The sequence below is a fragment of the Argentina anserina genome, chromosome 5 (assembly GCF_933775445.1).
Source record: "Argentina anserina chromosome 5, drPotAnse1.1, whole genome shotgun sequence".
Lineage (NCBI taxonomy): Eukaryota > Viridiplantae > Streptophyta > Magnoliopsida > Rosales > Rosaceae > Argentina > Argentina anserina.
Genome location: NC_065876.1, coordinates 12979384 through 12991665, shown reverse-complemented (window position 1 = coordinate 12991665; position 12282 = coordinate 12979384). Strand labels below are relative to the sequence as shown.

Below are 12282 nucleotides of genomic sequence, written 5' to 3'. Positions count from 1 at the left end.
AAACGGTTCTGCTTGCTGCATGTAACTTACAAGGTTTCTCCTGATCAGTCCCAACGTGTTTAAATGTAGTAATTTTTTTACAATTTCGGACAATAAATGGTATAACTACGTTACTTCTTGATCTTATTGTTTAGCAATTATTGTTACAAACATCGAAATAATGTCACAAAGACTCAAATCGAACATGAAAAAAATTCTAAGTAGTCAACCTTTCATGGCAATAATGGAAACATAAATATTGGCAGAGTGGAAGTAGCCTTTCTTCTTTTTTACTAATTATTTTGCCATACTGCCATCGGTGCCATGTACATACACAAAAGCGCTAACTTCAAGAGAGCAGGGTTTTGCTATAAAATGGACCAAATGATTGAGGTCTTGCGATGGCAAGAAATTAACGAGCTAGCAGCTATGTAATTAAACAGTGATATATAACAAGTCTCATCCAAGTGTTTCACCTCTATCAAAGCCGAGAAAACAACAGATTCATCGAGAGGTATAATGGCTTTAGAAGCCATAGCTTCCAGTGAGCCCTTCAACTTCATCATCTATGACACCATCTCCGCAACCCCTTACAGCTGCCAGGACTCTCCGGCTCCGGCTGAGACCAGCTTCTTAATGGATAACTGTGTGGCTACTGCTACTCCTACCATGAACGCGGCCGGAGCTCAAGATCAAAACCAAAGTGGTATTGTTGCTTTAGAGAGTTGTACCACACTCGGAACTCGAAGCCGCAGCCTGACGGCTGTGACTCAACAGCTAGGGAAGAAGACGAGGAAGCGAAAGCCGAGGGTTTGCAAGAACAAGGAAGAAGCCGAGATGCAGAGAATGACTCACATTGCTGTTGAGAGAAACCGCAGAAAGCAAATGAATGAGCATCTCGCCATCTTGCGATCTCTCATGCCCGATACTTATGCACAGAGGGTACTCCACCTTATACACTTGATTATCTTCCATTTAGAATTTAGAAATCTAATTAAAATGGTGTCAATATTTTCATGGATTTCTCTAGGAATCACCACAATCATGCATGAGTTCTAATTAGCTGCACAACTGTGGCAAGTATTTCATCATTCTATGACTTTCTTTTCTGCTAAATTGACATTATTTTTGTTAAGTTTCTCTGGGTTTTTTTTTTAGTCACATGAAAAGCAAGTATATTGTGAAAGGTCCATAGCACAAATTATTAAAGTCCGAGTCACATAATATCATTTTTTATTTTCTCTAGTACAAAAATTAATAAAATCTATATTTACATGTTTCTGTATTTTTAGAACATCGGATAAAATTCAATATATTTTTCGTAGTCATATGATTCTCATATGGCAAACCAAATAACTGTACTACTTATTGGAACTCAAATGATGTAGGACATTTTCATTGGCACTGTTCAAATAGGACATTTTGGATTAGCTAAAACCAAAATCTTATGATCGATTTCAGTACCTCTCTAACTCTTTTCTTATGTGTAGGGCGACCAAGCCTCTATAGTGGGTGGTGCCATAGAATTTGTGAAGGAGCTTGAGCACCTTTTGCTGTCCCTTGAAGCTCAGAAGCTTCAACTTCTACAGGCCAATGTTGTTAACGAAGACAGCAGTAATACTTCCAACTGCACAACTTTGGAGCCAATTATAACCCCATTGTTACCATTTTCAGGGTGTGATATTTCCCTAGGCCATCATTGCTCATGGTCTCAGCAGCAGACCCCTAACAAAGTCACATCAAAAACTAAAGCAGACATAGCTGATATTGAGGTCACATTGATTGAAACACATGCAAACCTTCGAATTTTGACGCGAAGAATTAGCCCAAGAGAGCTTTCGAAGTTGGTTGCAGGAGTGCAAACGCTTCAACTTACCATCCTTCATCTCACTGTTAACACTATGTACCCTTTTGTTCTCTACTTCATTAGTGTCAAGGTAAGTAAACATTTCGGGAGTATATAAGGATCGTCGTCACCGATTATTGTCTTATACTTGAGTACGTAGATATCTGATGTAATTATTCTTTATTTGCCAAAGTTTATTTTGTTTGCTCATTTGGAATTAGTGTTTGAAATTGGCTAAATTTGAAACATCGTATGTGCAGATTGAAGAAGGGTGCTCGCTCACTTCAATAGATGACATAGCAGCAGCATTTTACCACATGCTTAGTAATTGAGGAAGCAGCTGCCTTGTGTTAATATAAGTTTTATGACTTTTCTCTAACTCGATGCTCTAATTAGGCTTAGCTAGCTAGGAGTGCCACCACTATTTTAGATCGACATCTGCAAATAAAGCTTCACTTATTCAGTTATTTTTGTATGTAGCTACAGTCCTAAATAGGTTAATTTCCTTGTGCTTTCCTTTGGGTACGTAAAAGACAATTGCTAGGGTGCAATTTCCAAGTTTCCTCAATGTCACTGCAAATGAGTCCAAAATCGCATCACTCTTCTATGACCTTTCATGAAAGACAACTTCAATAACAAGAGGGAGATTGATGGGGAGGAAATGTTCAACTGTTTGTGTGTTTTTTTTTAAATCAAGAAATCGACCAATTTTATAGCCCAACAAACAGTACAAAGAAGTAAATCTCCCGTTAGGGCTGGGAAAAAAGAGTTGCTCCATATGACGAGAAATAGGGATTCACAAGTAAAGGTTATATCAACATTTTCATAACCCACTTATGGTATTTAGGGATGAGACGCGTATCGGAATAGAACGAGACTTTGTGTTTTTAAAAATTTAGCAACCTGAAATTGATCCTAATCGAAATTAGAATGGGACAGGCCCAAGCCTATCATTTCAAACTTGAAATAAACATATCAAATTGTCCTAAAAATAGACCCTTTTTTCTCAAATAAAAATGGAATTCACCCTGATGTAAATAACCAAATTGTCCTCTTTCTAGTTTGCGCCTCCGCTCGTCTCCTCCTCTCTATTCCTCACTGGTTCGTCTCATTCACGTTTCTTGGCAGCAGTTATAGCGCGGCTTAGAGAACTTGAAACATAAACTCATCAAATCCCAAACAGGTATTCTTTTCATGATTCTGTTCCGATTTTTCTTGATTCCTTTGGGTTGTGTTCAGCTCATGCATTGCTTAATGCTTCATTGTTTAGTATTCTGGTATCAAATTGAAACTGAAGCTCATAGATTATCAAAATGCATTCGAACTGTATTGAGTTCCCCATATTGGAGTTCTTTTCTCACTATTAAGATTACAGTTGATCAAGAAAGCACCTTTATAATGAATATGACAGTTAGTTTTGCTGGTTATAATGATAAAGAAAAAACCTTTATGTAGCTCAAGCATTGCATTTAATATGGACTTAGTTGGGTTTCTGTTTCTTTATATGAGAAATGAATCAAACCCATGTCAAAGAATAGACTGAGTATCTGTAATCGAATTTTCTTATAAATATGTAGAAAGTGAGAACTTGAACTGTATGCTTTATTGCTTGGTAGTATATTGTAGCTTGAGAAATACCTACTAGGGAACTAGTATCTGAATATATCCTGCTGTAATGCTTGTACCCTATGAACCTCCTTAAACCTCTTAGCTCTTTGCTTCAGCGTCCAGAAAAATTAAGAAGATGAGCAATCCAGCTCATGCTCTTCACGAAGAAGATGATGACCAAGGCGAGGTTTTTCTTGATGAAGCAGACATTGTTGGCGAAATTGCTGTTGATGATGAAGGTACTCTCTCTATGTCTGATGCGTATATTTCAAAAATTATTAAGTGTAAGAATGTATATTCTGTATTCTAATTTATTGGTCAACTATCATTGGTTGCAGATCTTCCTGATGCAGATGATGAAGTTGGTATTAAGCTAAACTACATCCCCCAATCTAATAGTTTGCTTTATAGGATATTGATCATTTATTTCTGTTGTGATTGATTGTTGTGATTAATGGTGTTTTATGGTGGTTTCAGATGAGCTTGATGATTCTATACACATATTTACCGGACATAGTGGTAAAAGTTCATTCCATTTATTTTATATGAATTTAATCTATTTTTCCACTACTTTGTGTACAATCATTCAATGAGGTTCTAATACTCAGTAGCGACTCCACTATAACTTGGTCAAATTTCAATAGAATCTGATTTTTTTTTTCCGGAGGTGAAATATGGTGACTATTTATACCCAATTTATGTGAGTGATATGCTTATCTCTAATGAGAAATGAAGGATTTTCTAAACTGATGTTAATGATTGTAGTGATGCAAGTTTAGATATATGAATTGAATAAATTACTCTTCTAAAATTACATAAAAGATCTCTACACAAGCTGCTGTAAGCATCCTACAATCTTTGATTGTACCCTAAGGGTCTGTTTGGCAGTGCTGATGCCTAGAAGTATAGAGTTTATCATATTGCATAGAATGCCTGATTAAAGAATCATCCAAACTTAAGTCCACAAACATTAGAAAGAAATTAACATGAGACTGCCCTGTAAGTAATTTGATGAGTATATATTTAGCATACGACATTTCCAACTTAATAATTTTTTCCTCTATGGTGCTTTCCATGGTTGGTTTACTAATTACATTATGGAATTAAAAAGAGAGTGGTAATTATTGAACTCCTTAAGAATTTAGGTTAATAAGTGTTTTCTCTTTTTACAGATGAACTATACGCTGTTATATGCAGCCCAACAGAGCCTACTTTAGTTGCAACAGGGGGTAAAGATGACAAGGGGTTTCTTTGGAAAATTGGACAAGGAGATTGGGCTTTTGAGCTTCAAGGTAGGTGAATGAGAGAACAGATGCATAGTTTACAGACTTCATTCTCCATTATTTATTGGCGCTACTTCTGTGCTTTGAACATAATTCTTTTGTGCTCTAGTTTCTGCAGTAAATCCTGCATATATTAGATTCTATCTTCATTTTCCTTCATTTTATATGGTTCTAAGCTGCTCTGCAGGTCACAAGGATTCTGTTTCTAGTTTAGCATTTAGTAATGACGGACAATTGCTAGCATCTGGAAGCTTGGATGGTATCATCCAAATTTGGGACATAGCATCGGGAAATCTGAAATGTACTTTAGAAGGTCCTGGCGGGGGAATTGAGGTAAAACCTTTTATAAACTCTTTTTTTTTCTTACTGCTACTATACTGCTATATTTGAAATGTTTGATGTGGAGCATATGCTGTAGTGGATCAAGTGGCATCCTAGAGGTCATGTGGTCTTGGCTGGTTCAGAAGACTCTGCAGTTTGGATGTGGAATGCTGATAATGGTTCCTATCTGAATTTATTTTCGGGTCACGGTGGTAGAGTGACTTGTGGTGACTTTACCTCTGATGGTACACAACTATTCTTCAAGATGATTCTTTCCATATAACCTACTTTGTACATTCTGTTCCTTTTCAAATATCTTTGAATAACTATTACTCTTTCTTTCTCACAATCATCTAAATCTATATATTCTTTGTTTGTTAATGATGCTAAAGGAAAAACAATCTGCACTGGTTCTGCTGACACAACTCTGAGAATATGGAATCCAAAAAGTGGCGAGAGCGTTCATGTGGTACAAGGTATATGAGTTTCTGTATTGTTAATTCTCTATTAGTTGCCAAGTTACAATAGTCAATTTTGAAGCCAAAAGTTATGAGGATAATCCAAACCATGAATTACTTATCTCTAATATGTGTGCATCTTGTCCTCCAGGTCACCCGTACCATACTACAGGGTTGACATGTTTGACAATAACTTCTGATTCAACTTTAGCTGTTACTGGTTCCGAGGATGGTTCTGTTTACATTGTAAATATAACTACTGGAAAGGTATATGTATTTTACATTCAGAATATCTGGAACTCTTTATTAGTTGTTGATTTCCTGGTTTTATGTTATGAATTAGCAGGCTTCTAATATAATCTGCTGCTTCTTATTTTCCCCATGAATAGGTTGTTAGTTCCCTGGTTTCACATTTAGATTCAGTTGAATGTATCGGGCTTGCACCAAGGTACACATCTATATATCTCTCTTTGTGTGTGTGTCATACAAACATAGCACTGAACTATTAAAATGACATGAATACTTGTATTTTGCTAAAGTAGCGTGTCCTTGACATGAATTTTGGCACACATGTCAGATATCTTGGTTCACGCAGTATATAGACTAGGGGTTCCTCGAAAGAGGCATCTCTTTTATTATTTAAAATAGTTTCTACTAGGATCATCTACTATTGTTTGTTGGACAACCACAATTAAAAGACATGATTTCAACAACCAATGCATGAGGCCAATCGGGTTTGTTTACCCGGATTGAAAGATAAAAATGAAATGCTCTACCTTAATTATTTCTGATCATTTTGAAGTTTGTTGATCATTCTATTTTCTGTTGTATGGCATCGTGATCTATTTATGACGCATTCATAAGTGTACCAAGTGCTGCATGGCCCAATCTGCAACCTTGTCACTTGATAACTATTCTGGGTCATTAAACAGATGCATCTAATCCCTTTTGATGGTTTGACTTGATCATTTTATCTCAATATGTAACTGGTGTCGGTGATTCATGCTATGACTTTATTCATGGGTTAGTTATATACCGTTGGAAGAGCATAATTAGGTTTGGTGACATAAAATAAATTATTCGATAATGCAATAGTGATTTGTTGAGGAGGTTTAAGTTAAGGAATTGGAAAACTTTTGTTACTAACTTCCTCATATATTAGAAATCCTGTACCAGGAAATAGCATGTGGATTCTAAAATCTAGGCTATGTGATCCTTAAGTAACTTAACTGTTAGTTCACAACGTATTCTGCTGTAATGCTATCATTCTCATGCCTTAAATTGTTCATGGCAGCTCCCCTTGGGCTGCAACAGGAAGTATGGATAAGAAGCTTATTATTTGGGACTTGCAGCATTCAATGCCCCGTTGTACCTGCGAACATGAGGTCTGTTTCAGCTTCATCCATCATTACATATATATATTATTCGTTTATGAGTTTTAATAGACAATCTGTTGGGTCACCATACTATTGGATGTCAATCTCTGCAAGGGGTCTTATGAATTCTTACTTATGGGCAGGATGGAGTGACATGTTTGACATGGCTGGGCACATCCAGGTATCTAGCAACAGGCTGTATGGATGGGAAGGTTCGGTTATGGGATAGCCTCTCTGGTGATTGCATAAAAACTTTGCATGGGCACAATGAGCCCGTTCAGTCTCTCTCTGTGTCTGCCAACCAAGAGTTCCTTGTTTCAGTATCTACGGATGGAACTGCCCGAGTTTTTGAGTTACATGAGTAAGCAAAAATACCATTTAGGGCGATGTATGAACAAGATGAGGCCTGGCACAATGCTTACGCTTTCCCAAAGGGCATTTGCAATGTGAAATTATATTCCTTCATTGCCAAGATTATTTTTCTTATAGAGCGGAGTTAAGTTGGCCAATTTTACTACATTTGTTCCACCTTTCTTTTGATTAGAATTATGTTGATGATCGATTGAAACTCTGAAGAGTGCAGGTGTGCAATGCTGTAGAAACTATCGGATAACCAAGACTGCAGGCATACTTGTATCTTTACTATGGGGGACAAAAAGATCTTTTCATCTATTAATCCCGACATTCTAATTGCAGATCCAATTATTTGAAGAAAAAAAAAATTGTGAAAATATTACAGAGGATGGCTTTGATGATAATAAGGGACATTATTATAAATTTAAAAGGATATTATAGACTTATAGTGATTCTATGTTCCAAACCCTTTCAGCACTTGGGTTCCTTCTTTAATTAGGTTTCGATCTTTCCTATATAAACTAAACCACTCTGTAAATCGTAGCCTATTGAGCTAGCTTAGATGGCTTTTGACCAGAAAAACAGACTATCTATGATTCTATGGCCAACTGGTTAGATTTGCCCCAAGATGTATGTGCTTGCGTCTGTTTCCAATCTGATGGTTTTAATGGAGGATTTTCTCGCTTTCGGCTTAGTTTGTAAAGCATGGAGATTGGCTGCGGCCAAGGAAAACTTTACTGCTGGATTGACACATCAAGTTCCATTGTTGCTTTCATCCAGAAACGAAGACTTCTATCTTTCTTCAACCCATAGCGTCACTGAGTTTTACAACCTGAGGAATGGTAAGACTTACAAGTTCATTCCAGGCAGTCTAGGAGAATCTAAAAGAATTCAGGTGCTTTCTTCTTCGCTAGGATGGCTAATAGTTGTATCTAGAGATCTCGGAGATGTTAGTCTGTTGCATCCTCTAAATCATCATCCCATGGTTAAGCTGCCATATTTCACGACGTATAAACGTAATGGAGAGGATAAACGTGTCTCCTGGAATAAGTTTGCCCTGTCATCGAGCCCTTCTTCAAAATCGGATATTGTAGTCATGGCCATTCACAATCTTAACAGATTGGCATTTTGAAGACCAGGAGATGATGGATGGACCTTAGTAGATGAAGAAATTAAATCTGCATCGTTCGTACTACCACGATATAACATACTATAAGGGACAATTCCCGTTGTGGATACTATCGGACAAGTCTCGGTTTATCACACAGAAAACCATAAACAAGCAGGAAGGATTAGGGTAATCCATGGTCAACGGATCCCAAACAAACCTGAACATCTTGTTCAAAATTACTATCCGGTGGAATCAAGAGGGGTCTTGTGGGCGATTCAGTGCACAAAAAAGGGCTTCAGGGAAAGTGCGTTAAGGATCTTTGAGGTTTCATTTGATAATGGAAATTGGTTGGACTCGGAGGTAACAGATTCAAGGAACAGGACGGGGTTTGTAGGTCGAAATTCTTCATTCTCTGTTGAAGCCTCCACATACTCCAGATGCAAAACCAATTGCATCTATTTCGCAAGCCATCCTTTATATAAAGAAAAAATGTGCGTTTATTTTAGTATGGAAGATAAAAAGATGGATACATACATGGACGAATACTCTAGAATTCGATTTCCATATTTATGGATTCAACCAAGTTTCTGAATGTGAAAGTAGGATGCGTTTCATTTCTTATTTTTCTACGTACTCAAACATTCTGCCATTTCTGCGTAATGTCTAAATCCTCTAATTGCGAATTCACTAATTGATGATACTTATAGGAGCACACAAGGATTTTTCAGTTGCTATCTCGCTTGTTTTCATAAATGATGATACATATTAGTACTGTTGTTCTAATCTTGTTTCAATCTTGTATATATAGACTTGTTGTGAACAAGTACTCTCCGTTTTGCTAAAAGAAAAATGATACAAAGAAGGATCGTAATCACACGAAGCAATGTGATAGCTAGGTTCAGACCAAACTCTTTTCTTCTAGAGTTTAGAGTGGAATTAGTGAATGCCTTGCTCTTGCAGGCCTAGTGAAAAACAATCTCCCACTCGAAAATGATCTCTTGATTGCAACATGTCCCATATGCTCTTTAGAGAGGCTAGGAGTTCCAGCTCCTCCAGCTACTGATTGTGTTGAAGAACCAGCTATCTCATCTGATTCTGACTCTGGGCAGCCTTCCACATGTTCATCTTCATCATTCATGCGAAAAATATCGGCCACTAAAATGCGGTCATCGTGACATATATAGTCCATGGAGACTGACCTTCTAATTGTTTGATGAAATGGATCATCAGCAACTATCTCTATTATTGTATTCCTCTCTTCTGAATTTCCCAAACCACTAGAAGCACGCAATGGTGTCTTTGGAATCACATCTCCATGCACTATCGCCACATTTTGAGGATGATGACCCCTCTCCAAAACTTGTGTCCCCATTACTACATTTCCACCTTCGTTGCTACTGCTCGGAGGAGTTTCAGTCACAGCAGGAGGCAATTGATGATGCGTTGGAGCATTTGTTGAAACCACACTGGCACGACATAGGGGGCAATTCAAGTGAGACTTGAGCCATGTATCAATACATGGTAGATGAAAAGCATGGTTGCACTTGGGCAACAGCCTCAGGTTCTCATCTTCTTCAAACTCACTCAGACACACAGCGCAATCCGTCCCTTCAATCAAGTCATCTCCATTCTTGTACTTGCAAACTCTCAAGGACTTGATCAGAGCTTCATCCAATCCAACAGTCACCACATACCACGGTTCATGAAGAGAACGATTTTCGGTACCTTCCAACTCCTCATTCTGGCCATGATCTTCTCTGCTTCTTGATCTTCTTCTGTCCCCGTTACCGCAGTACTTGGACATTATGGTGTAGTAGCTCACAAGAAGAAAGGCACTCACCAGAATGCCAATGATTGCAATAACAAGAGGAGAGAGACTTGGAGAAGATGAGGAATTGTCTTGAGCAAAATTGAAGGAAGGAGGAGGTGGTATTATGATGTGGCACCATTGTGGGCAGTACAAACTACAAAAACCCTGAGAACAATCTCTGCTGTTCATATATGGTATCCATGTTTTTGGACTACTACTACTGCCTATAGACCCCATCACTAATCTGATATCACATACAGCTTTTTCTAACCTTACTCACATTCTCAATATCATGCTTTGTTTCGACCCTCTATTTTATTTTCCAGATAGCGAAATGCAATAGCAGACACTAGATGAAAATAATAACCAAACTCAGTGGAGTAATGAGTTTGTTATTAGAAAACAACCAATTGGGTACCCGATACAATCTAAGACTGAGTTTTGTAGAATCTCTGGGGTTGTAAAAGCATGATCAGCAAGTAGAAGTAGAGCAATTCCTGCGATATAAATTCTTTCAAAAAGACAAGATGGCCTCTCAGGCCAAAGAAGCTTAGATGGAAAGCAAACAAAGGTTTCAAGATGTGTGTTTCTTTTTCTTTCTTTACTTGTTCTTGTTCATGTTTTTTTTCTTTACTCTTATCCTTTTCTGGAGATAATGTTTTATTGGCTAACGTGATGATGGTGGTTGGGAATTCATTAAATTTATGGAGGCTTTTATTATTGAAGAAGACACTTGCAATTGCAGGTGATCAAATTGTAAGGTGTTCTTCTCGTTTACATTAAATTGGTGAAAGCAAGATACCTTGAACAAATCTAAAACAAAGATCCGTCAAGATGGTTGTACCAAACTCACAAGTCCATTTTTACAAGGGATCTGAACCATTATTCTTCCTGAATCAGCCTGCATCAACCTTGAAAGTAATATTTGCCTCAGCCTTGAACAGAAGCTTGTAATAAGGGCAAGGTTAGAAGGACAACTATACTCCCTATGGTTATGTAGCAGATCACATGACATATAGTAATGTTGGGGTATACGGTATACCACAAAGCAAACACAGGAAACATGGCATACCCCTTCTTAATTTACTTATATATGAAGAAAAGGAAAGGAGAGAATATATGATAAGACTTGGGAACATACAATATGGCACTATAATCTAATGCACTATTTTGTCACCCAACTGAACAAAAGTGAGAATGTGGATCTCAAAGACCCCGGATTTGGTCTGCTTTTGAGATGAGCATATATTCTCTAAGAGTGTAGGACCAGTAATCTCCCAGCAAGATAAAGGCTGAAGCATTATATCTTCGAAAAGGATTGTAATTTAACAATATCTTAAACTCTTGATAAGGAATCCCAGTCCCATTAAGAGAACAAAGAATGATTTTACAAGTCCTGGAAATCCCAGAATGTTCTGTAACCAATACCTTTGGACCATTGGTCAGGTAAAGATGAAGTCAAAGACTAAAGGGATATGCCAATGAAGTAAATTGTAGCTTCAGAAAACTAAGTGCCAATAGCTATTTCTAATACACTTCTCCCCAACTTTGGACCACCTTTTGTTTTCACTTAAAGAGATCAATAGGTCTTAAGTGAAGTTGAAGTCAAAAACCAAAATCACAAAAGGAAGGTTTTCAGACAACCAAGAAGCTCTATTCTATCACAGGATATTGAAGTAAAGAGCTAAGGAATTTTCTCTCAAAGAACTTTGGACCATCTTTCATTCCTTTAGATTTTTCCAGCTCAAAGTCACAAGTCATTTCCAGATCCTTCTCAGCCTGCAAAATGATTCTAACTTGATACTTGGGTTTTATTTTCCACAACAAAATGAAACTTTTGTCATGTGATATATGTCATTTCGTCATATAACTTTCCCACAGTTGCCTAGCAATGACGATATGCATACAGAAGAATTAGACTATTGGTCAAGTAAAGGTGTAGTCCAGATTTAAAAGGGCCGCTTCAGATATTTAAGATCGGTCTACTGGAGACGAGTCTTAAGAACTAAGAGTTCTCCTTATCAAGCTCACCTTTAGTTTTGAAAATGTCCAAGAGAAGATAGAGAAAACAAGTAGCATATATGGAGAAGAGAAGACGTCATATCATTGTGCATTTGTGTAAGTAGCTGAGAAATG

The 12282-nt window shown here is 37.4% G+C and overlaps 3 protein-coding genes across 3 annotated transcripts; 2 read left to right on the top strand and 1 right to left on the bottom strand.

Moving 5' to 3' along the window:
- Nucleotides 1-498: 498 nt before the first annotated feature.
- On the top strand, nucleotides 499-2179 carry LOC126795296 (transcription factor bHLH71). The gene is given in 4 exon segments (XM_050522137.1): nucleotides 499-921; nucleotides 1470-1916; nucleotides 2086-2147; nucleotides 2149-2179. Coding segments are annotated over 4 exon segments (963 nt in total).
- Nucleotides 2180-2867: 688 nt separating this feature from the next.
- LOC126794474 (uncharacterized) lies at nucleotides 2868-7548 on the top strand. Its single transcript, XM_050521204.1, has 12 exons — nucleotides 2868-3008; nucleotides 3550-3672; nucleotides 3772-3798; nucleotides 3911-3952; nucleotides 4606-4725; nucleotides 4904-5049; nucleotides 5135-5282; nucleotides 5430-5513; nucleotides 5647-5762; nucleotides 5885-5943; nucleotides 6790-6880; nucleotides 7015-7548. Exons 2-12 carry the CDS (start codon nucleotides 3570-3572, stop codon nucleotides 7234-7236), a joined length of 1158 nt encoding a protein of 385 aa, XP_050377161.1. The 5' UTR covers nucleotides 2868-3008; nucleotides 3550-3569; the 3' UTR covers nucleotides 7237-7548.
- A 1532-nt stretch (nucleotides 7549-9080) lies between these two features.
- LOC126794931 (RING-H2 finger protein ATL52-like) lies at nucleotides 9081-10607 on the bottom strand. Its single transcript, XM_050521729.1, has one exon. It carries the CDS (start codon nucleotides 10381-10383, stop codon nucleotides 9262-9264), a length of 1122 nt encoding a protein of 373 aa, XP_050377686.1. The 5' UTR covers nucleotides 10384-10607; the 3' UTR covers nucleotides 9081-9261.
- Between the last annotated feature and the right edge of the window lie 1675 nt (nucleotides 10608-12282).

Coding starts and splice junctions, on each gene's coding strand:
- LOC126794931 (XM_050521729.1), bottom strand. CDS start 10,383: ATGGGGTCTATAGGCAGTAGTAGTAGTCCAAAAACATGGATACCATAT.
- LOC126794474 (XM_050521204.1), top strand. CDS start 3,570: ATGAGCAATCCAGCTCATGCTCTTCACGAAGAAGATGATGACCAAGGC. Junction 3,953..4,605: donor CATATTTACCGGACATAGTG/GTAAAAGTTCAT, acceptor CTCTTTTTACAG/ATGAACTATACGCTGTTATA. Junction 5,050..5,134: donor GTCCTGGCGGGGGAATTGAG/GTAAAACCTTTT, acceptor CATATGCTGTAG/TGGATCAAGTGGCATCCTAG.